This window comes from Littorina saxatilis, linkage group LG8 (assembly GCF_037325665.1).
Source record: "Littorina saxatilis isolate snail1 linkage group LG8, US_GU_Lsax_2.0, whole genome shotgun sequence".
NCBI lineage: Eukaryota > Metazoa > Mollusca > Gastropoda > Littorinimorpha > Littorinidae > Littorina > Littorina saxatilis.
The window spans coordinates 19066975-19091974 of record NC_090252.1 but is presented as its reverse complement, the minus strand read 5'-3'; the positions used below and the strand labels follow the sequence as shown (position 1 = coordinate 19091974).

The 25000-nt window shown below is 42.2% G+C and overlaps 2 protein-coding genes and 1 long non-coding RNA gene across 3 annotated transcripts in view; 1 reads left to right on the top strand and 2 right to left on the bottom strand.

Annotated features, from left to right (window-relative positions):
• The window catches only part of LOC138972991 (organic cation transporter protein-like), a 15703-nt gene extending 12113 nt beyond the window's left edge, over window positions 1-3590 (bottom strand). Inside the window, exons 1-4 of the mRNA XM_070345651.1 lie at window positions 3514-3590; window positions 2338-2510; window positions 1649-1895; window positions 1027-1130 (exon numbers count right to left, since the gene is read on the bottom strand). Of these exons, the coding sequence (XP_070201752.1) occupies window positions 1027-1130; window positions 1649-1895; window positions 2338-2510; window positions 3514-3528 (539 nt within the window). The 5' untranslated portion in view covers window positions 3529-3590. The remainder of the gene's footprint in view (window positions 1-1026; window positions 1131-1648; window positions 1896-2337; window positions 2511-3513) is intronic.
• A 10055-nt stretch (window positions 3591-13645) lies between these two features.
• LOC138972218 (uncharacterized) lies at window positions 13646-19178 on the bottom strand. The gene is made up of 5 exons (XR_011457495.1): window positions 19116-19178; window positions 17675-17770; window positions 17022-17226; window positions 16661-16714; window positions 13646-13768 (listed from the first exon to the last, which is right to left on the bottom strand). It is a non-coding gene; the product is annotated as an uncharacterized lncRNA (long non-coding RNA).
• Window positions 19179-20957: 1779 nt separating this feature from the next.
• The window catches only part of LOC138972216 (uncharacterized), a 5461-nt gene continuing 1418 nt past the window's right edge, over window positions 20958-25000 (top strand). Inside the window, exons 1-3 of the mRNA XM_070344950.1 lie at window positions 20958-21004; window positions 22336-22431; window positions 23615-23819. Of these exons, the coding sequence (XP_070201051.1) occupies window positions 22336-22431; window positions 23615-23819 (301 nt within the window). The 5' untranslated portion in view covers window positions 20958-21004. The remainder of the gene's footprint in view (window positions 21005-22335; window positions 22432-23614; window positions 23820-25000) is intronic.

Here is a 25000-nt window from a genome sequence, read left to right as displayed (position 1 = left end):
GAGACAGAAAGAGAGAGAGAAAGAGAGAGAGAGAGAGAGAGAGAGAGAGAGAGAGAGAGAGAGAGAGAGAGAGAGAGAGAGAGAGAGAAAGAGAGACCGAGAGAGAACGAGAGCGAGAGAGAGAGAGATAGAAAGAGAGAGAGAGAGAGAGAGAGAGAGAGAGAGAGAGAGAGAGAGAGAGAGATTGATTGCTTTGATATTATAATCCTAATCTTGATTATAATGCGTTGACTATTTGCGCCTTTTTTATGTCCATACGTTTTATGTTGTATATTATAATGCTGTGATAAACCACACCTGAGTTTCTCGTTGAGATAATAAAGTGTTGTATGTCTATGTCATACTTCAGGCGTATACAGTCGCTTGAAAAAATATGTCCAAGAAGATTAGAGTGAACGTAAATGGCGTTGTTCAAAAACGTGTTTTTCGCTTTTTGTATGGGCAGTGGAAAGGTTGTATTTCTTGAAGATGAGACGAGCTAAGCTATTAATAGATCACTGGGAAAACACGGTGGAGACACTCAGGCTGTTGGGGTCATAGTGAAAAACTGATGAGCTGCGTTCTGCTTTTTGGTTTTTTTGTGTGATGAAAAAGGCAACATATTGTGTGTACTACTGCATACAGAATTTGTTTTCTCTCAAAATAATACACATCGGAGCTCGTTCTTCATTGTGGCTCCATTGGTTATCCTTCTGAGCTATGCATACGAATTTTGTTATGCGTGACTGTCAACTGTCGCCTTTTTTTTTTTTTTTTTGCCTGACTGTGTCCAGCCTGATACCAGTCAGTCTGTTTGTTACTATTGAGGAGAATAGATCACTTGGATGTCAGACAGATTCAGACCCTTTGACCGAGAACGTGGCTCAGCTTGACTCACCTTCAAGGTATACAACTCTTCCACATTGTCTTAAAACAATAACAGAGTTATCTAAAAAAAAAAATAAATAAATAAAAAAAAAATTCCATCTACGTAGCGTTTAAAATCTCAAACAGTGTCAACAGAGCTGGACAAAATGTATGTCGTACCTGTCCGATACGACACCCATGACGATAGAACCGACCAGCAGACCCACCATGTAAATCATGTCGGCGTTGGCATGGTACTCCCTCTTGTCACACACCAGGTCTGCCTGTGAAACGTCGCAATTGGGTGCAGTTGAGACAGACGGATAGAATGATAGATAGACACACAGACAGAAATGCAGATATATAGACTGGCATTTAACTGATTGACATTACCACCACCACTACAATAACACAACCACACATTGCGTTCCATCACCTCTTCCTGATAGGTTATAGTGGACCGGCATCGGCATCGGCATCATCATCATCATCATCTTTTATCATCCTCATCAGCAGCAGCTGCAGCAGCATCATCATCATCATCATCATCATCATCATCATCATCATCATCATCATCATCATCATCATCATCATCATCATCATCCTCATCATCCTCATCATCACCATCATCATCATCACCATCATCATCATCATCATCATCATCATCATCATCATCATCATCATCATCATCATCATCATCATCATCATCATCATCATCATCATCACAAACACCTCCAACAATAACAAACAATAAGACCATCACCACGCATGTGTAAAACCAAGAACAATATTCTGTCAATACCTGTTCAATGAAAGTACTGGTGAATGTGGAATGGTCGTACACCCAGCTGTGACAGGAACTTGTGCTACGATTGGCAAATAACTCGCCAGGGGGCGCAGACTGGTTCCGGTTCCGGTAGAGAAGGCATTGACTGCGCATGGGTTTGTCGTCATTATCTACATCCCATGGTATGGACAAGTTCAGCAGTTCTTCGTGGAATGTTCCTGCTTCAGAGTAGGTGTCGTTTGGTAGTTCTGGGAGTGCACACCTTAGGTAGGAAAGCATATATTGAGCTGACTCTGTACAGAAATGTGTCGATAATGTGCTCGTAAATAGCTCGCGTCAGAACGCGGATAAGCTCACTTTTTGCTGGACGTTTTGTTTTGCAAAGCGTGGATGGTCGGTTGGCAGAAAGAGAGAGAGAGAGAGAGAGAGAGAGAGAGAGAGAGAGAGAGAGAGGGAGAGAGAAAGAGAGGGAGAGGGAGATAGAGAGAGAGAGAGAGAGGGGGGAGAGAGAGAGAGAAGGAGAGGGAGAGAGAGAGAGAGAGAGAGAGAGAGAGAGAGGGAGAGAGAGTGAGAGAGAGAGAGAGAGCGAGAGAGAGAAAACGATCGAGAAGGACACACACACACACACACACATACACGCACACACACACACACGCACACACACACACACACACACACACACACACACACACACGGACACACACCTGAAATCAGGGGTAGCCAGTGTGAATACAGTGAGCAGTGCCTGTATCCCACAGCTCACTGGCAACAGGCACACCAGAAAGAACACACGCCTCTGGTAACGGCCAAAATCTCCAAGCGTCGTGATGGCGTCATCGAAGGTGCTAGTCTCTGACGTCACCTTTGGGGCGTCCTCCTAAACAGACAGTCCCCTAATTCAACAGGGCATTAAAAGGGGGGTCTTCTAGCTCAGTTAGAAGATCACTCTGCTTGTGATCCTTTGGTTACAGCTTTGAATCCAGGCCGGTACGGACATGGGTCAACTTTATGTGTTACTCAGAGACAGTGTATTTGTCCCAACGCCTTGTAATCGCCGCGACACATAAAACACTTCGGTCATTTTGCTAGAAGTGTATGTAGCTGATTAGGCCCACACTTAAACGCTCACACCTCTGGGTAGCGCGACTCATGCTACTGCTGGTTTTCAACTTGGAGAAAGCGACATGAATTTCTTGGCAATTTGACGATCGAGTATAACATGAAACGAAATCAAAGTAAATGCATATTAACATGGCAAGAGAAAACGGCCAAAGACACTACACCAAAAGACATCGAACGTACACTACACAAAATAAACTCCATTTGACAAGGTCATTACCAAACGGAAACTACCCAAAATAAACTCGTTTCTACTGTACTTTGACATTATACCGAACAGACATTACGCAAGATAGATTTGCTTCTGCTTGGACATTACCACACGGAAACAAGGCAAATTAAACTCGATTCTGTCTTGCTCGATACGAGGTATGATCCAAACAAAATTATCAAATGTGATTTTCGCAGACACTGTTTGGCGTATCTGTACCAAAATACAGCAATCATTAGAACCACTCTCCTCCTACATCGATGCAAAGTCACAAGTGCCTAAGCCAATCAGAAGAAGCCTTAAGGTGGCCTTATTTGGGGTTGCTTTCTAGCTCTGATTTGACGGCTTTTTTGCGGTCCTGGGTGCAGTGAAACTTGATTCAACTTGACTATTACCAAGCAGACAGCCCACCATTCAGTGTATGCTTTTCACGTAAAGCAAACAAGACTACCCAAAATCAGAAGTAATTCTCGGTCATGTTAAGAAACAAACTATACCAGAATACATTTCATGGAAGAATCAAGAAAATGCAAGAATCTCTTCTGTTTACCTTGGCAGCAACCATGTCTGTTCAGCTCTTTTAACTTATCGTTTTCACAGTACGGGCAATAACAACTGTTTTGCCCCTTGGTGGGAGAAACAAGTGCATTGTACGATAACGTTAAGTACTTTCTGGCTGATCATTGACACAATCAATGATTAAAGGTAGCATCTTTCTCGTGGAAGTGACGATATGAATCACCACACATGTGACCCTCCACCACGGAATGAGTCGCATGTCACCTCGCGCGGTTCTGCGCTAGGCTTAATATAAGTCCGGGGGGTGTCTGGTAACAGTGTGAGGGTCACCTTAGTCACAGGCTTATAACTCAAAACGTTTTCGCTCTTTTCTAAAACGGTTTTCACCACTAGATAGAGCATTACAAACTCTTTAGGAAAATGTAAAAATATGGAAGTCATGTGTGATGGGGTGATGTAGAGAAGGAGGGGTGCTCAGACAGGAAGCATAGAATAGAGACGCCACGTCAGGGGTTGTAGTAACGTGACTTTTATTTTAAAGATATACCAGAAGGCAGTGTTGAACTTTCTCTCTTCAAGATCGCACAAATCCGTCACAAAACTGTCCTCCGACGAAACCCGGTCGCTGATATCAAACCAGCTCTAACAATACTTCTCCTAACACACACACACACAAAAGTTCTCTTTAAACTCTCCTCGAATACCTCCTTCGCCAAAATAAACGTTATAATGTCTCAGCTACACTCCTTACATCAACACGGTAACACCCTAATCGTTCCATCAAATGTTAAACAACACACATTCAAAATCACGACCTCTCGCTACGAAAATCACAGTGGTCTGATCTACCCACACTACATCTCATTCTCTCGCGCGCACCCGTTCAAACAATCAACCAATCTGAAACCAGCCTCCATACACACCTACAATTAGCTACAACACACAATAATCCTAGCGGGAGACACAACTTGGGTCAAGGGAAGATAATTAAACAGGGACAGATAGAGGGACAAAGAAATGACCGGGAGTAACTTTGAAATAACGTTGGTGACAGAGTACACATTGTCACACATGCAAAAGTCACATGCGACTCATTCCATGGTGGAGGGTCACATATGTACACACCTTGACACGGGATAAGATCATTTCATTTAGACGCATACCAAGCAGAATTTCAAAGCAAAAACAAGGATGGTATGTTATTGAAACGTTTCATGCATGACAAAACAAAACGTTTCATGTATGACAAAACAAAACGTTTCATGCATGACAAAACAACACGTTTCATGTATGACAAAACAAAACGCGTCATGCATGACAAAACAAAACGTTTCATGTATGACAAAACAACACGTTTTATGTATGACAAAACAACACGTCTAATGTATGACAAAACAAAACGTTTCATGTATGACAAAACAACACGTCTAATGTATGACAAAACAAAACGTTTCATGTATGACAAAACAACACGTCTAATGTATGACAAAACAAAACGTCTAATGTATGACAAAACAAAACGTTTCATGCATGACAAAACAAAACGTTTCATTTATGACAAAACAAAACGTCTAATGTATGGCAACACAAAACGTTTCATTTATGACAAAACAAAACGTTTCATTTATGACAAAACAAAACGCTTCATTTATGACAAAACAACACGTTTTATGTATGACAAAACAACACGTCTCATGTATGACAAAACAAAACGTTTCATGTATGACAAAACAAAACGTTTCATGTATGACAAAACAACACGTCTCATGTATGACAAAACAAAACGTTTCATGTATGACAAAACAACACGTCTCATGTATGACAAAACAAAACGTTTCATGTATGACAAAACAAAACGTTTCATGTATGACAAAACAACACGTCTCATGTATGACAAAACAACACGTCTCATGTATGACAAAACAAAACGTTTCATGTATGACAAAACAAAACGTTTTATGTATGACAAAACAAAACGTCTAATGTATGGCAACACAAAACGTTTCATGTATGACAAAACAAAACGTCTCATGTATGACAAAACAAAACGGTTCATGTATGACAAAACAAAACGCGTCATGCATGACAAAACAAAACGCTTCATTTATGACAAAACAACACGTTTTATGTATGACAAAACAACACGTCTCATGTATGACAAAACAAAACGTTTCATGTATGACAAAACAAAACGTTTCATGTATGACAAAACAAAACGTTTTATGTATGACAAAACAACACGTCTCATGTATGGCAAAACAAAACGTTTCATGTATGACAAAACAACACGTTTCATTTATGACAAAACAAAACGTTTCATTTATGACGAATCAAAACGTTCCATTTATGACAAAACAAAACGTTTCATTTAAGACAAAACAAAACGTTACATTCCCTGAAGTGCGACAGACAAGCAATCATGACTGTGCCTTTGAGTTTGGCTGCACTTTAACATGGAATGTATGTATGTATGTATGAATGTATGTATGTATGTAGGTATGTATGTATGTATGTATGTATGTAGGTATGTATGTAGGTATGTATGTAGGTATGTATGTAGGTATGTATGCATGTGTGTTGGTGTGTCGGTGTGTCAAGTGTGCAAGTAAAAAGGGTATTGTAGTTGTACATATATTACTTTAGATATTTTTTTGTTATCATGGGTTTTATGAATTTTCTTCTCTTATTCTTTTATAATTATTAATTAATGACCTATATGTGCTGATGACCAATTTAATTTCCTTTGTTGGATCAATAAAATGTTATGAGTTATGAGTTATGAGTTATGAGTTATGAGTTAAGTTAAAGGCCGTTCTCATTCCCCGCAAAAGCCTGAACAGATCTTGTGAGGTCATCACAATCACTTACACAATCAGGAATGTACCTTTACATACCTTTCTACTTGATTGATGACGAGCTAATGTTAAAGGCACACCCCTTCTCCTAGAATATAGCTTGGCTCACCATCTCAGATCTGGTCAGGTTTTTGAATGAATACATGCCAAGAATCAACGTCCTGATTGCTTGCTGTGGTGAGCTAAACATGTTCGATGAAGTAATTTTTTTACCCAAAAAAGACACCAGTTGCTTTTCAGTTAACACTGTCTACCCCACCTATGTTGATCAAGTTTGTTTTTGGCCGAAACCAGTTGTGCGGCAGCAGGTCACTCAGAATTGTAGTAACTGTGTAGTAACTGTGTGTCGATCAACACGCTGGAATGCAGGCGTTAGATGGACGTTACACGAATTCGAAGCGACTGAAGCTAACATTCTGAGCGGATATATCCGTACAGTCAGATAGAGCCATATGAGTGGGTACGGATATATCCGTACCTGGGAGACAATGAGTTTTAAGAAAAGAAAAAATAATTATTTACATTATTCTCATGGTGCCCAGAGAGGCTGTTCATGTTCCGTATGTGTCCAAGAAGAAGAAAGGTTTTATCCTAGGCAATGGCGCAGTGGCGTGGTGGTAAGACATCGGCCTCCGGATCGGGAGGTCGTAATTTCGAATCCAGGTCGCTGCCGCCTGGTGGGTTAAGAGTGGAGATATTTCCGATCTCCCAGGTCAAATTATGTGCAGACCTGCTAGTGACTTAACCCCCTTCGTGTGTACACGCAAGCGCAAGACCAAGTGCGCACGGAACAGATCCTGTAAACCATGTCAGAGTTCGGGGGGTTATAAAAAACACGAACATATCCAGCATGCCTCCCCCGAAATCGGCGTATGCTGCCTAAATGGCGGGGTAAAAAAAACCGGTCATGCACGTACAAATCCACTCGGGCTAAAAAAAGATGAGTGAACGTGGGAGTCTAAGCATATGAACGAAGAAGAAGAAGAAGAAGAAGAAGAAGAAGAAGAAGAAGAAGAAGAAGAAGAAGAAGAAGAAGAAGAAGAAGAAGAAGATCCCAGGAAAAAAACCGTGGCCAGATCAGAGATGAGGAGCCAAACACGGAAAGGAGTGTATCTTTCAAACCAGCTTGTACTATACACCCACATGGACAAACCGCATGCTCCTTGCTGTTTTGCTTTACTTAGTTATACCTGTTATGTGTTTTACCTGCGTCTGATAACGTTGGACTAATGACCTACATTGTGTTTGATAACTGGCGTGAGCTGGGGCAGCAGAGTATAGTAGGCCTATTATCCCAAAACGCTGGAGTGTCAGTATCGTTAAACACTAAGACTAAATCTGTTTGCGAAAAATCGATTTTAATGACAATTTTAATCAGCAAATTCATTAATTATTTGTTAAGCTTCGGGGCTGCAATACAATCCCATAGTTCGGACTTCGTCAAAGATTGATTGACCAAAATGTCAACCAATTTGGTTGAAAAATGAGAGCGTGACAATGCTGTCTCAACTTGCACAAAAAGCCGGATATGACGTCATCAAAGACATTTATCGAATAAAAGAAAAATTCATCGGGGGATTTTATACCAAGGAACTCTCATGTGAAGTTTCATGAAGATTGGTCCAGTAGTTTTCTCTCTCTACACACACACACACACACACACACACACACACACACACACACACACACGCAAACACACACTCACATACACACACGGACACACACACACACACACACACACACACGCAAACACACACTCACACACACACACACACTCACACACACACACACACACACACACACACACACACACACACACACACACGGCCGGCCGGACGCACGCACGCACATGCACACACAAGCACACACGCTGCTCTACAACAACAACACATCAAAGAGACAGTCTTGCAGATATGGCGGCAGACAAAAAAACATGTGCTCAGAATTGCTGAAAATAGGTTAAGTATAAGTGCTGCGCCATGTCGGTCTTCGGGTGTAGTTAGTCGAGACTATCTAAATTATAGTCTCGGCGATGACTGTTTTTGGGTGTTCATCTTTTACTTTGATACGGACAGATTCACTAAATGTTTTCAAATCACTTCACGCGACTTCTTTTTTTCTCTCCGAGTGATTCAAAAAAGTGCAAGCAGGTACTCAAAATCAATATGTTTGCAATAAATTAACTGCAACTGTTATTATATTAAAAAAAAAAATGTTTCCTTTCTTTCCTACATTGTTTTTTCTTCTTCTCACTTTTGCCTAAAATAACGATTTGGGCAAATAACTAATAAACACAGTCACACAGTGCTCCGGCAACTCATTTGAAGTAATTACCCATTACCGAATTATATACTAAAAGTGCACGAACAAATTATCACCCAAACGGGAGCCATCTGTTTGACCCCGTTTCGGCCGTGTTCAAAGCCGTTTGACCTCGTTTGGCCTCGTTTCGTCCGTGTCAAAGGCCGTCTGACATAGTTTTAGCCGTGTTCTATTCTGTTTGACCTCGTTTTGGCCGTGTTTAAGTCCGTTTGACCTCGTTTTAACCGTGTTTAACACCGTTTGACCTCGTTTGACCTCATTTTTGACGTGTTCAAGGCCGTTTGAGCTCTTTGTGGCCGTGTTGAAGGCTGTTTGACCTCGTTCTGGCCGTGGTATTGCCGTTTGATCTCGTTTGACCTCGATTTGGCCGTCACACAGGCCGTTTAACCTCGTTTGACCTCGTATTGGCGTGTTAAAGGCTGTTTGACCTCGTTTGACCTCGATTCGGCCGTGTAAGGCCGTTTGACCATGTTTTGGTCGTGTTTTAGGACGTCTGACCTCGTTTTGGCCGGATTTGACCTTTAGGCTGTTTGACCTCGAATTGGTCGAGTTTCATGCCGTTTGACCTCGTTTTAGCCATGTATCAGGCCGTTTGACCTCGCGTTGACTGTGTTTTAGGCCGTTTGATCTCGTGTTGGCCGTTTTGATGGCCGCTTGATCTCGTTTGACCTCATTTTTGCCGTGTTTATGACCGTTTGATCTCGTTTGACCTCGTTTTTGCCGTGTTAATGGCAGTTTGACCGTTTTGACATGCTGAAGGCCGTTTGAACTCGTTTTGATCGTGTTTATGGCCGTGTGACCTCGTTCGACCTCGTTTTTGCAATTTGTACAGCTGTTTGACCTCCTTTTTTGCCGTGTAAGACCGTTTGACCTTGTTTTGGTCGTGTTTTAGGCTGTCTGACCTCGTTTATTACATGTTTAAAGCTGTTTTACCTCGTTTGACCTTGTTTTGACAGTGTCTTAGGCTGTTTGACCTCGTTTGACCTCGTTTTTGCAATGTTTACAGCTGTTTGACTTCGTTTTTGACGTGTTAGGCCGTTTGACCTCGGTTTGGCCGTGAAAGGCCGTTTGACCTCGTTTTTGACCTGTTTAAAGTTGTTTGACCTCATTTGACCTTGGTTTTGACGTGTTCAAGGCCGGTTGACCTCGTTTTGGCCTCACTTTTGCCGTGTTTAATGGCGTTTGACCTCATTTGACCTCGTTTTTTGCCGTGGTTACGTCCGTTTGACCTCGTTTGACTTTGTTTACGACGTGATTTAGGCTGTTTGTCCTCATATTGCACATGTTTTTGGCCGATTGACCTCGTTTTGACATGATTAAGGCGTTTTGACCTCGGCGTGGCCGTGTTTAAAGCTGTTTGACCTCGTTTGGAAAAGTATAATGCTTTTTGACCTCGGCGTGGCCGTGTTTAAAGCTGTTTGACCTCGTTTGGACATGTATAAGGCTCTTTGACCTCGATGGGGCGGGGATATAGCTCAGTTGGTAGCGCGCTGGATTTGTATTCAGTTGGCCGCTGTCAGCGTGAGTTCGATCCCAGGTTCGGCGGAAATTTATTTCAGAGTCAACTTTGTGTGCAGACTCTCTTCGGTGTCCGAACCCTCCCCCCGTGTACACTACATTGGGTGTGCACGTTAAAGATCCCACGATTGACAAAAGGGTCTTTCCTGGCAAAATTGCTTAGGCACAGTTAATAATTGTCCACCTATACCCGTGTGACTTGGAATAATAGGCCGTGAAAGGTAAATATGCGCCGAAATGGCTGCAATCTACTGGCCGTATAAAATTTCATCTCACACGGCATCACTGCAGAGCGCCTAGAACTGTACCCACGGAATATGCGCGATATAAGCGTCATTGATTGATTGATTGATTGATGTGGCCGTGTTTAAAGCTGTTTGACATCGTTTATGACGTGTGCAAAGCTTTTTGTGTGCAAAGCTACGTACATCGTTTGACCTTGTTTGTGACGTGTTTATGGCCGTTTAACCTCGTTTTGACATGTTTAAGGCCGTTTGATCTCGTTTTGACATGTTTAAGGCTGTTTGACCTCGATGTGGCCGTGTTTTAAGCTGTTTGACCTCGTTTGGACATGTTTATGGCCGATTGACCTCGTTTTGACCTCGGCGTGGCCGTGTTTAAAGCTGTTTGACCTCGTTTGGACAAGTATAAGACTTTTTGACCTCGGCGTGGCCGTGTTTAAAGCTGTTTGACCTCGTTTGGACATGTATACGGCTCTTTGACCTCGATGTAGCCGTGTTTAAAGCTGTTTGACATCGTTTATGACGTGTGCAAAGCTATTTGTGTGCAAAGCTACGTACATCGTTTGACCTTGTTTGTGACGTGTTTATGGCCGTTTGACCTCGTTTTGACATGTTTAAGGCCGTTTGACCTCGTTTTGACATGCTTAAGGCTGTTTGACCTCGATGTGGCCGTGTTTTAAGCTGTTTGACCTCTTTTTGTGACGTGTTTAAAGCTATTTGACATCGTTTGACTTTGTGGTTGATGTGTTTATGGCCGTTTGACCTCGTTTTGACATGTTTAAGGCCGTTTGACCTCGTTTTGACATGCTTAAGGCTGTTTGACCTCGATGTGGCCGTGTTTAAAGCTGTTTGACCTCGTTTTTGACGTGTGTAAAGCTATTTGATATCGTTTGACCTCGTTGGGACATGTTTAAAGCAGTTTTACCTCGTTTTGACATGTTTAAGGCTGTTTGACCTCGATGTGGCCGTGTTTTAAGCTGTTTGACCTCTTTTTGTGACGTGTTTAAAGCTATTTGACATCGTTTGACTTTGTGGTTGATGTGTTTATGGCCGTTTGACCTCTTTTATGACATGTTCAAGGCCGTTTGACCTCGTTTTGGCCTCGTTTTAGACGTGTTTAAATCCTTTTGACCTCGTTTTCGCCGTGTTTTACAGTTTGACCTCGTTTCACTTTGTTTTGACGTATTTATGTTTGTTTGACCTCGTTTGACCTCGTTTTGACCGTGTTCAATTCCGTCTGACCTCGTTTTGCAGTGTTGATGGTCATTTGACATCGTTTGACCTTGTTTTTGACATGTCTATGGCCGTTTGACCTCGTTTGACTTTGTTTACGACGTGATTTAGGCTGTTTGTCCTCATATTGCACATGTTTATGGCCGATTGACCTCGTTTTGACATGTTTCAGGCTTTTTGACCTCGGCGTGGCCGTGTTTAAAGCTGTTTGACCTCGTTTGGACATTATAAGGCTGTTTGACCTCGATGTGGCCGTGTTAAAAGGTGTTTGACCTCGTTTTTCACGTGTGTAAAGCTATTTGGCATCGTTTGACCTTGTGATTGACGTGTTTATGGCCGTTTGACCTCTTTTATGACATGTTCAAGGCCATCTGACACCTTTTTTGACGTGTTTAACATTTTTTGACCTCGCTTGACTTTGTTTTTGCCGTGTTTATGGCCGTTTGACTTTTTTTTTTACATGTTCAAGGCCGTTTGACCTCGTTTTCGCCTCATTTTAACCGTGTTTAAATCTGTTTGACCTCGTTTTGGCCGTGTTTTTGTTCGTTTGACCTCATTTTACCTCGTTTGACCTCGTTGTGGCCGTGTGTAAGGCCGTTTGACCTCGTTTCACTTTGTTCAGTTCCATTTGACCTTGTTTTGCCGTCTTTATGGTCGTTTGTCCCCGTTTGACCTCGTTTTGACCGTGTTCATTTCCGTTTGACCTTGTTCTGGCCGTGTTTAAAGCCGTTTGACCTCATTTAGTTCGTGTTAATGGCTGTTTGACCTTTCTCTTTTCCATGTTCAAGGCCGTTTTTAACATCGTTTTGGTCGTATGTTCGTTTGCCCTCTTTTTACCTGGTTTGACCTCGTTTTGGCCATGTGGAAGGCCGTTTGACCTCGTTTCACTTTGTTTTGCCGTGTTTATGGTCGTCTGACCTCGGTTGACCTCGTTATAACCTTGTTCAATTCCGTTTGACCTTGTTTTGCCGTGTTGATGTTCGTTCGTCCCCGTTTTGACCGTGTTCATTTCTGTTTGACCTTGTTCTGGCCGTCATTTAGTTCGTGTTAATGGCTGTTTGACCTTTTTCTTTTACATGTTCAAGGCCGTTTGACCTCGATTTTGTCGTAATTTAGACTGTTTGGTCTCGTTTTTGCAGTGTTTAAAGTTGTTTGATCTCGTTTGACCTTGATTTTTCCGTGTTTATTGCCGTTTGACCTCTTTTTTGACATGCTCAAGGCTGTTTGACCTAGTTTTGGCCTCATTTGGACGTCTGTCCGCGATGTTTGTCACTCTGTCCGTTTGACAGGCCATGTGTGTACATGTGTGTGTGTGTGTGTGTGTGTGTGTGTGTGTGTGTGTGTGTGTGTGCGTGTGTGTGTGTGTGTGTGTGTGTGTCTGTGTGTGTGTGTGTGTGTGTGTGTGTGTGTGTGTGTGTGTGTGTGTGTGTGCATCGAAAACAGTGACACTTGTAATCAATAGAATAACATCAAAATGAAGCATCAAGCAACTATAAACATACACACACACACACTCACACATGTACACACACACACACACACACACACACACACACACACACACACACACACACACACACACACACGCGTACAAACACATACTTTCTCTGCCACACACACACACACACACACACACACGCACACACACACACACGCACACACACACACGCACACACTCTCTCTCTCACTCACAAACACACACAAACACACACACACACACACACACTCACAGACACACACTCTCTCTCTCACACACACACATACAGACAGACACACACACACACACACACACACACACACACACACACACACATTCTCTCGTACATACAGACACATACCCCCCCCACACACACACACACACACACACACACACACAGACACACACACAGACACACACACACACACACTTTACCTCACTTCAGAAGCAACTGCTCCTCTCCCCCCTCCAACACAAACACAGAACAAAGACGCACTTTTGCGTAATAATAACTTTACTGTCTCAAGTCAGTCAAACAGAACACACTGTGATTGTTAGCAACGTGCTACACGTGCCTGTACCACCAATGACTGGTTCACTCGCTGTCCTCCGCCCTGTCCATACAGTGCTTCAGCACACCTGAAAGAAACAAACATTTCGTTTACGGTATTTGGTATACCTGCTTGACCTTGGGGACTTCCGTCAAGGACATTTGGGCTGATGTCCCTGAATTACATAGAATTACACGGTGAACCAATTACACTACCCATGCTGCTTTCTTGCGTGCGTGTATGTAGAGGTTACATGCCGAGTCTCAGTGATTATCAAAAATAATGGTCGAAGTTAGCGGATCATGAAAAATGCAAGCTTGATAATCACTGAGACGAGGTGTGTAACCTCTTTATTCCTCCTTTCTTCAGTTATTCAAAGAAAATAGGAGTTTTTGTGCGAAAGTTTGATCGAATCATATTCACCCAACCAGTCTATCTGCGCAGGCGATCGATTAATGCGCGGTTGTATAGTTCCGTGCAAATCATTCAATTCTGTTAACACTTCTTGTCAGTTTCCATGCTTTGAACTAAAATCAAGTACACAGTTTTGTTGTCATTCTGCTCTGGCGGTAAAGGCAGAAAGTGTGTGTTCTGTTCATGTTTTGGTATTGCCCAGGAAATGTTCTTTCCTCGAATGTGACTAGCAGACGAAGTTTTACACCCGTGTTACAACGTTAAAAACTGTATGAAGTTCAGTTTTCTGGGGCAAAATAGTGTATGAAACCGCTGTATGTTATTTAAGTTGATTAAATGTTTGCAATTGATTGCGTGTGATCTGTTTATAAAATGAAATATTGTTGAAAACTGACCGTCGGATTGCAGTCTTGTCGATGCAGCCGAAATCTGGAAGGGGAACTACTCGTGTCGCTAGACAAAGTATGAGAGTTACTTTTCCTTGGAATCTTGCTAGCGATAAACGATTGTGCACGGCAGATCTGAATTCAGAAAACAACCAAACTCATGGATTTTATATCGAGATTCATGTGTTCAAGCCTGTAGTTGCTGGTTTAAATGCGGTATGGTTGTATTGTTTGCTCCAGAAATGTATATTTTGTACATTAGAGTGTTCTGAACTTTTGAGTCGCAAAAAGTAGATCCACAATGTGTACAGTCTCTACCCATGAGCTATCGAGGATTCAGGCCCGTTGTTGGGTAAGTGATTTTGGTTGTTGGGTAAGTTACCGAAAAATAACTAGCCCTACAAGTTTACAGAGAGAAAGAAGCAGAGGGGGGAATAATCGTGTTTATCAAGACCTGAGACTTTCGATGTGAGCTTGGATAATGTGCTCTTAGGACACGGAGGCGACTGAGTCGGCAAAAATCGTGTCTCTGGAAAAATAAATCCTTGTCGAACGTGGGGGTCGAACCCACGCCGATAGTGCAGTGACAGACTGGTTTCAAGCCATCGTATAGACAGAGCCGCCAGTGAGTTTATTTCATATTCTTAGATCCTGGCCACAAAATACGAATTTTTGAATTTGTTTCATCCAAATCTCAACATTACCGTTTTTCCAAACGGGAAGACCCCCGGCTAGGGACAATGAATAATGGAAGGGCTGTACATTGTTGTATTACGGGAAAACACGTTTGAACACAAATCCACAAAGAAATTTGGATCGTTTGCTCCGAAACTGCAACGTCGACATGCCAAAACAAAACAATTCTGGCAGTGTCATATTTTTTATTTGGATTTGGAAGAACTGCTCATAATTTACATCGCACTCCGACCCTGTAATTTTATCGTCACCTCCATCCCCCCCTCCCCCCCCCCCCCCCCCCCCCCAGGTGACCGATACTGTTGGTGACGCAGCATTATAAGGACACCTTTTCTTGGCTTTTATCTCTGTGTTTTTACAACAGGAGGCGGTCTACATCAGGAACAGGCCCAAATTAGGGGCCTTCCCCTACATCACACAATTTATAGGGGAAGGGCTCCTAATATGGACCACTTTTTGTTTCATGCTAATAACTAGCTTGTTTTCTTGCGAAGAAGTTTCATTTTGTGTTTGGTAGTCCTTCTCTCTTAAGTTAACCGAGCCTAATCAGAGTGAAATCGCTTTGATAGATGTTCAGCCAAAATTAAATACAGAAAAAAATCACAAATGGTCCATATTAGAAGCCTGGGCGCCTAATATGGACCAGTGAAGCGGCCTTCACGAATCACTGTAAAAAGCCCCCTATACTTCAAAATAACATGATACAACTTAGTGTACAAGTCAGTCTAATTAAAATATGCTTTAGATTTATCTGCCCGTCGCGATATAACCTTCGTGGTTGAAAACGACGTTAAACACCAAATAAAGAAAGAAAGAAAGAAAGAAAGGTTCATCTGTCTCGGGTTGATCAGAGCATTATTTGAAGCACACCAGGAAACTAAAGAAGCTTATCAAAAACAGAGTGAAAATAAGTGAAATTATCAACTTGCACGAAAAGAAGACTTTTTGTTATTTATTTTTTAAATCTTGAGGGCTAGTTATAGGTTATTTTCAGCAAGCTTGTTACTGAATTAATGAAAATAGCCTTTAGCTTTTATTTTCTTAGATTTGTTGAAGGTGGTCCATATTAGCTAGGGACTCGCACATACTTTGAAGTTTTGCTATTATTTTTTTGTTTGCAGTAGAAACTCGGGGTCAACACTGCTAAAATGTAACAAATACGGTCTTAGCTGTCATATGTAGCAGTTTTTGTGAGATAAAAGCTTTGGCTGTTGACAGAAACGAGTCCGTTTTAGGCAGCAAATTTAGAGTGAACGCTGCCAAAAAAACAGAACAAAGCCAAACGGTTTTGAGATTTGTGTTTCTGCAACTGTTTTGACATGTGCAAGTTATCCAGAGAGGGTAAATACAGCGAATAAAACTTTTTTGAGCGCTCTAGCGCCGTTACTTTGTCAGAACAGGAGGTGGTCCATATTAGGAGCCGGTCCATATTAGGAGCCCTTCCCCTAGTATGCCATCTTGTGGAATGGAAATAATCTACTTACGCAGGTTGCCCAGGAACGCCACAAATTCTGTGCCGTCAAGGACGTCATCACCATCTGTTGACGTAACGATGACGTCATTAGTTAGATTGCAAAAAATAATTATTAACACAAAAAGAGAGAGAGACTAAGACAGAGAGAGAGAGAGAGAGAGAGGGAGAGAGAGAGAGAGAGAGAGAGAGAGAAAAAGAGAGAAAGAGACAGAGAAAGAGAAAGAGAGAGGAAGAGTGAGAGAGAGAGAGAGACACACACACACACACACACACACACACACACACACACACACACACACACACACACACACACACACACACACACACACACACACACACACACAGTGCCGATAACGATAACACACACTCACCATCCATGGCCTCGAAGACGTCCTTGACCACGTCGAAGCTGAGACCAAGGAGCAGTGCTGGGTTGTCCCCGATAGCATCACAGGCACCGTCCATAGCGTTGCCTTGGTTACCAACACCGCGCTTTCCGCTGACAATAGTGCAGTCAGGCCCCGTCAGGTTCACTTAGCAGTTATCCTTGACCCAGTCAGTGGCCTTGTTCACACCCTGCAGACACAGAGAAGCGATCAGCTGGGGTTAAGTTAAGAGAGAAATATTTTCATCTGACCGTATCGGGGAGTTTCAGGCGAATTTTATGAATTTGAAGAATCGGGGGATTCCATTAAACCTCAATCTATACGCACAGACACAATTTTCTCGAAAATGCATCACAATACTGACATATTATCGAATCAAAGTAATTGAATGAGCTTCAGGGCGCTGTTATTTCCAGTGCTGGAAGCCTAAATGATAAGAAAGAGAGAGAGAGAGAGAGAGAGAGAGAGAGAGAGAGAGAGAGAGAGAGAGAGAGAGAGACAAATAGAGAGAGAGATAGAGAGAGAGAGAGAAAGAGAGAGAGAGAGAGAGAGAGAGAGAGAGAGAGAGAGAGAGAGAGAGAGAGAGAGAGAGAGAGAGAGAGAGAGAGAGAGAGAGAGAGAGAGAGAGAGCACTGTACCTCCTTGATCTTCTTAAAGAAGCTGCCCCAACCGGCTTCAGACTGCGCCACAAAGCTGGCCACCAGCAGCACAACGACAACACTTCCGCAACGCATCTGAATCAGAAGAAGTTGAAAGATTTACGCGCTAAGATTAAGCATGTCTTCTCTTGTAAACGATAGAGTGGACGATCTCATATCGGTTCTGCTTATATACGGAATGACAACTTCCTTTGAATTGAACAAATACTAAGAATGAAATATTTGGCTGAAACAGGAACCTCTTTCAGACCTGTACACCAGGGCTCTCAAAAGATCAGTTTCCAAAATTCTGATAGATCAATCATATCTGCTGTGTCTGCTGCAACTTAACAAACTGGGCCATTCGGCCTCTGTTACGAACATGATTTTGATATAATATAATGTCAAGTGCAAGCACCTATGGATGCTAGGGTTGACAGCCTAAACACGCACGGATTTTTGTCTTGTCACGTTGCACGTGAAGTTTTTGTGAATCCACCCCAACTGGTGGACGGGTGAGCTGTCCCGGTCACTTTTACCTGAATTGTCACAGAGGACGGATGGAAGTTGTATAGAGTGAATGACTTGCCGAAGTGAGGTAAATATTCTTTGATGTTGTATAACCGATTTAGTTAGAGTATCGAATTATTAGTAGTGTTTATGTAAACTGGCCAACTCCATGCATATGTATACAACATTGCCAGTTTACATACCAGAGACTTATTATTGTCGTTTTCTTTGTACGTCAGACAAAAGGGAGGAACCGAGGAAGTATGAATCCGGCAACCCCCACCGCCATAGTCTCCTTCGGCAGCGGAGAGCATGAGAGCATGACTGTAACATAGCATCTACGTTTATCCAGTGTCACGCGTCATACCAGCATGTCTACGGTCACCGTCTTCATCTCTGTCGTCTACCATTGGTCCTGTTAACCTGATTATCGCCATTATGCACATCGTCTTCATCTTTACCCTGTGTCATTCGTCGTCGTCGTCATCATCATGGAAGACTCAAATGTGGTAACGTGAGAAAGTGAAGTATGCATGTGTGTGCGAGTAAAGGCCAGTTAGATAATTGATTTTGTGTGACCAGAATTGATAGTTGAATAGTTTGCGTGTTGACATTAGATGTATTGTGTAGTATTTGGATGCAAAGGACGAAAGTAAATTGTTAAACTGTTTTTCCCTTCTTGATTATTGTTATGAGTGAGGTCGAACCTGGAATAGAGAGTATGAGTGATTTGTGAGTACATCATAAGTAAATTTACAAAACCCATTCGTAACAGCCTCGGTCAATAAAGATGAACCACAAGAAGATAAATATGATACTCTATGACCGACAAAGAAGCTGACAACATTTTAAGCCTTCAAACATCGTATTGTTTTGCTCACGTTCAAACATGACTTCCGCTATGAACAACTTTACGCGAATTGTTCATTACCTTCGAAGTTGGTGAGTTCTTCAAGGGGAGACGACTGTAGCAAATGTATTAAACGTTCAGAAGCTGAAATATCTGTACAGAAATCCAAACCAATATTTATACAACTTTTCTGAAAGTAACAGATGCTGTGGTTGACACTATCCGATCTCAGGTCAATCTTCGTTCTCACTTAGTCCAGTTCATTGTCCAATTATTACGATAATTGATAATTAAGAACATGATTTTGCCTGTTCAATATTGCCTCCTGCACAATTAGACTAAGTGTGACAATTACATATACGTATGTTATTACAACTGTAGAAATTTGACGAGCGAAATTGTCCTATTTCTTCGATAATGATCTGTATGATGTACGGCGGATCAACCACACCTCAATTAACCATACTGACGCGCCGGGCGGACACAGTTACACCCATTGACACAGGACTGATTAGTTTGATAACACTGATGTGACAGGCCCCCAGAATCACGGCTGGTGGTCAGTTATGATTATATTCATGCTGACAATAACGGACACAGCTTGTAACAATGTTGAGCTCAAGCAGACCAAAGAAAACAGACAGACAGATAACATAGGTAACAAGAAATTCCTCCGAGGTAGGAAAAACACCCCCGTCAAAGGGAAATAACCTTCTCAGTTGGTGGCAGTGACTGAGTGAGAATGGTTATTTCCCTTTGACCATGAAGATGCCCCTCTATAAGTCCTTGTATAATTTTAATCCACCAATAACTCCCTAACCGTGTGTTTGACTGGTCCCAATTTTTGTAAGGACCGTCTCAGGAATGTATAGAACCTGTTCACCAAGTTTGGTGACGATCGGTCCGTTCATTCTTGAGATCTTGAGACGGACAAGCATACAGACACACTGATAGACAGAGTGGTATGAATTCAGAGAACGGGATACACAGAATTAAAGAAACTTTAACAGTCAGTGTTTTACTTTCGCAAGCACAAGCTTGTATCAAATAAAATGAAACATTCAAAAGAAGCTTCTTCGGTTATTTACCTCTAGTGTTTTGTTTATCTGACGTGCGATATTTCATTATAATTATGTACTAATATATTCTACTTTCAAACAAACATGTTAAAAAAAAAGATTCCTCATGCACATTATTTTTATGATGATTTTTTCGGGTAAGTTATTTTACTTGAATTTGCTTTAATTTTTTTGCTTTCAGATTTGTACATCACAAACATGTTTTCCCTCTCCACCATCTAACCCCCCCCCCCCCTCCTTCCTCACTACCCTCCCCACTTTTGCTTCAATTTGCCCACTCGGGAAATAATAATTTACAACAACACCAACGCTTACGACATCCAAAGCGAACCTCAAACACTGACCAAGCAATAAGTCAAATGTGTCAGACAAATTACCGCCGGGCCCGCTACACTAACGGATTGTCTTACGCACATACAATCAGCAATTAAATAAATTATATAGATAGCTCTTTAAAATCAATTAAAACAATTAAACAAATCAGATCGTCTGATTTCCTAACTCTTACCAAACAATTACATTTAATAGACACAAAGAATCGCCTGTTCACCCAACCCTTCACAAACAATTACAATAATCAAATAGATAGAATCGTCTGTTTACCCAACCCTTCACAAACAATTACATTAATTGGACAGATAGAATCGTCTGATCACCCAACCCTTCACAAACAATTACAATAATCAAATAGATAGAATCGTCTGTTTACCCAACCCTTCACAAACAATTACATTAATTGGACAGATAGAATCGTCTGATCACCCAGCACTTCACAAACAGGGGAGGTTAAGCGAGGGATGTGTATAAATACAGGGGACAATGTCCATCACAACCACATCACCTTCATTGCTCTATTCTGCAAGAACTCTCCAGTCCTCTGAACATTTCAAGGTGAGCAACGATGTGTGTTTGTTGCTTTTTATATTTAGTCAAGTTTTGATTTATATTTAGTCAAGTTTTGACTAAATGTTTTAACGTAGAGGGGGGAATCGAGACGAGGGTCGTGGTGTGTGTGTGTGTGTGTGTGTGTGTGTGTGTGTGTGTGTGTGTGTGTGTGTGTGTGTGTGTGTGTGTGTGTGTGTCTGTCTGTCTGTCTGTCTGTCTGTCTGTCTGTGTGTGTGTAGAGCGATTCAGACTAAACTACTGGACCGATCTTTATGAAATTTGACATGAGAGTTCCTGGGTATGAAATCCCCATACATTTTTTTCATTTTTTCAATAAATGTCTTTGATGACGTCATATCCGGCTTTTCGTGAAAGTTGAGGCGGCACTGTCACGCTCTTATTTTTCAACCAAATTGGTTGAAATTTTGGTCAAGTAATCTTCGACAAAGGCCGGGGTTTGGTATTGCATTTCAGCTTGGTGGCTTAAAAACTAATGAGTGAGTTTGGTCATTAAAAATCTGAAAATTGTAAAAAAAATATTTGTTTTATAAAACGATCCAAATTTACGTACATCTTATTCTTTCTTCAAAAATATATAAATATGTTATATTTGGATTAAAAACAAGCTCTGAAAATTAAAAATATAAAAATTATTATCAAAATTAAATTGTCCAAATCAATTTAAAAACACCTTCATCTTATTCCTTGTCGGTTCCTGATTCCAAAAACATATAGATATGATATGTTTGGATTAAAAACACGCTCAGAAAGTTAAAAACGAAGAGACGTACAGAAAAGCGTGCTATCCTTCTCAGCGCAAGTACTACCCCGCTCTTCTTGTCAATTTCACTGCCTTTGCCGTGCGCGGTGGACTGACGATGCTACGAGTATACGGTCTTGCTGCGTTGCATTGCGTTCAGTTTCATTCTGTGAGTTCGACAGCTACTTGACTAAATGTTGTATTTTCGCCTTACGCGACTTGTTTCGTTTGACAATTCGATTTTTGCGTTACTTGCCGTTAACATGGCAGATTTTCACCAACTTGTCCCCGTCTGTTGTTGGCTTGAAATCGCTCCCGAATAGCTGAGGCCAAGTCGGCGAAGAGTCTGCCATGTGAACGGCCCCCACGATTTAGGTTCGATTGAGGACAGAATTGTCCACGACTCGAAATCTTAGTTGAGCGCTGCTCGACTCGACCCTGACTTGGTGCAGATTTTGCGCAGTTTCCTTACAGCGCTCACTGATTGGTTCGTTCCAACAAAACTGCTCTTTTCGCATTTTCCGATACACACATGGTTTGTTTTGTTTGGCTTAAGAAATGGCATTATTTTCTTCAGATGCGTTGTGGCACTGTTGTCGTTGTGCTGATGGTGGCCAGCTTTGTGTCGCAGTCTGAAGCCGGCTGGGGCAGCATATTCAAGAACATCAAGGAGGTACTGCTCTGTCTGTCTGTGTGTCTGTCCGTCTGTCCGTCTGTCTGCCTCTCTGTCTCGGTCTGTCTTTCTGTCTTTCTGTCTGTCTGTCTGTCTGTATGTCTGTCTTTTTCTGTCTCTGTCTCTCTCTCTGTCTCTCTCTCTATGTCTCTGTCTCTCTCTCTGTATCTCTGTCTGTCTCTCTCTCTCTCTCTCTCTCTCTCTCTCTCTCTCTCTCTCTCTCTCTCTCTCTCTCCATCTCTCTCTCTCTGTTTTTTTCTGTCTCATAAATAAACAAACACATAGCCAATAGAAAATAAAAAGCCAGGAAGCAACGCACATGTAGGTAAGGTTTGGAAGTGTAATGTCATATCGGGTAAATTCGGGTTGCTTTCACTTTGGGGAATGCGAGCTGCAACAGAATACGGCGCTTCTCGAGTGGGTTTTCTTTTCCCCATGTTTTCCAAGCCCCGAGACTTTTGCTGTGAACGTGCGATATGTATCGTGCGCATGCGTGCACACAGGGGTGTTCAGACATTGAGAATTGTCCGCACATAGTTGACTGTGTGAACCCGGGATTCGAACCCACATTTATTTATTTTATGCAATTTATATCGCGCACATGTATCCCAACCACGGATTCAAGGCGCAGGGATTTATATATCCCGTGTGAGATGGAATTTTTTACACAATATATCACGCAGTCACATCGGCCAGCAAACTTCAAGCCTATTAGGGCGAGCATTCACTTTTCACGGCCTATCATTCCAAGTCACACGGATATTTGGTGGACATTTTTATCTATGCCCATACAATTTTGCCAGGAAAGACCCTTTTGTCAATCGTGGGATCTTTAACGTGCACACCCCAATGTAGTGTACATCGATAACAGGCTGGTCTCAAAGCAAGCGCCGTTGAAGAGTAACGGCTTGTACTGCTGGTTGGTATACCTCCCTGCATGTTTCATCAAGCCGTTCATGTTCGTGTCTCTTTACTTATTTTAAAAACCTGTCCTAAATTCAGCCAAATGTCGACTTCGGGAAGTCGTTTAACCGACAAATCAGTGCCAAAGCTTCGAGCAGCCAGCATCGTGAAGTAGACTTTGCCCACTTGATTTGAGGCTTAACCCAGCTCTAAACAGGAAATACCGCAGGAATCTCTTTCCCTTCAGCGTGTAGCACGGCAGTGTTCTCTGTGTCTGCAGGGTGTGAACAAGGCCACTGACTGGGTCAAGGATAACTGCTCAGTGAACCTGACGGGGCCTGACTGCACCATTGTCAGCGGCAAGCGCGGTGTTGGTAACCGAGGCAACGCTATGGACGGTGCCTGTGATGCTATCGGGGACAACCCAGCACTGCTCCTTGGTCTCAGCTTCGACGTGGTCAAGGACGTCTTCGAGACCGTGGATGGTGAGTGTGTGGTCAGCTTTGTTTTGACCGCTTGAATTCACGACTTTCTGACCTTGACCATAGCTGTCGTCAGCCGAGTGTGTCAACTGACAGCCCCAGTCATAGATATAATGATTAGCATGCTGTTTCTGTTGTTCTTACTCTATTCAAACAAGTATACAATACTTATTCGCTTGCCTTGTGACCCACAATCAGACAGTATAAGACGTGTGTTGACTTGTTGACAGACCAGCTTTTTATGTTGGTCCGAGGGGAGGACATCGTCCTCTGCTTCATCTTTATCGGCAAAGCCTGCAGGCCGAGGTTGATAAAGATGTAACAGATTGCGATGTGTTCCCCAAGTACCGACACACAAAATACAGTCCAGCAAGAAGCCGCAAAATATCGTTTGTATTATCATATTGGTATTGCAAAATAACGCAAAATTATTTTGAGGGGGCGATATTGTAAACGTTATTTTAGAATGCAATTCAGTAGGGCTCCAAAACCCGTCAGGTGTTTGAAATATTACGTCACACTCGTATGTGATGCCAAACGTAACCTGTGAGTCGCTTTTCCTCCAGTCTAAAAAAACTGCACATCGCTGCCATCTTTGTTGTGACTTCAGTCAGTTTTTAGCATGTGCCTTTTTTGTTAAGTGCTTTTAGACTTTTCGTTGTGCAACTTCGATTGCACATCTTAGTTGCAAACTGACCATGAGTCGTCGCGGTAATTGTCGACATTGATTGAGTATAATTATACGAGTGCATTGTACAATCGTTGTCCTCGGAAACACGAATACAAAGCCGCGATGGTTCCACAGATCAAACAAGCAACCTGATATGCTTTTACTTTGACAATCCACGTTTCACTTGAAGCTCAAACCCATTCACTAGGATTTGCCACATATGAACATTGTGGGTGTCTATACCCAGCTAGTTAAATGAAAATGCGTGAAAATGACGACGATTAGGTTTTATTGTATTGCCTTACATTGTTTTCTATTTTTGTTTTTTGTTAGCAGTCTCTCTACTTCGCATTGTTTTCCTTATTACGTGGCGTCAAATGTGTGACGAGGAAATGCTCACTTTTCATTTACCTCCTTTTTTTCTGCCAGTTTGTTTTGTTTGTTCGTTCTTGGGCTGAAACTCCCACGGCTTTTACGTGTATGACCGTTTTTACCCCGCCATTTAGGCAGCCAT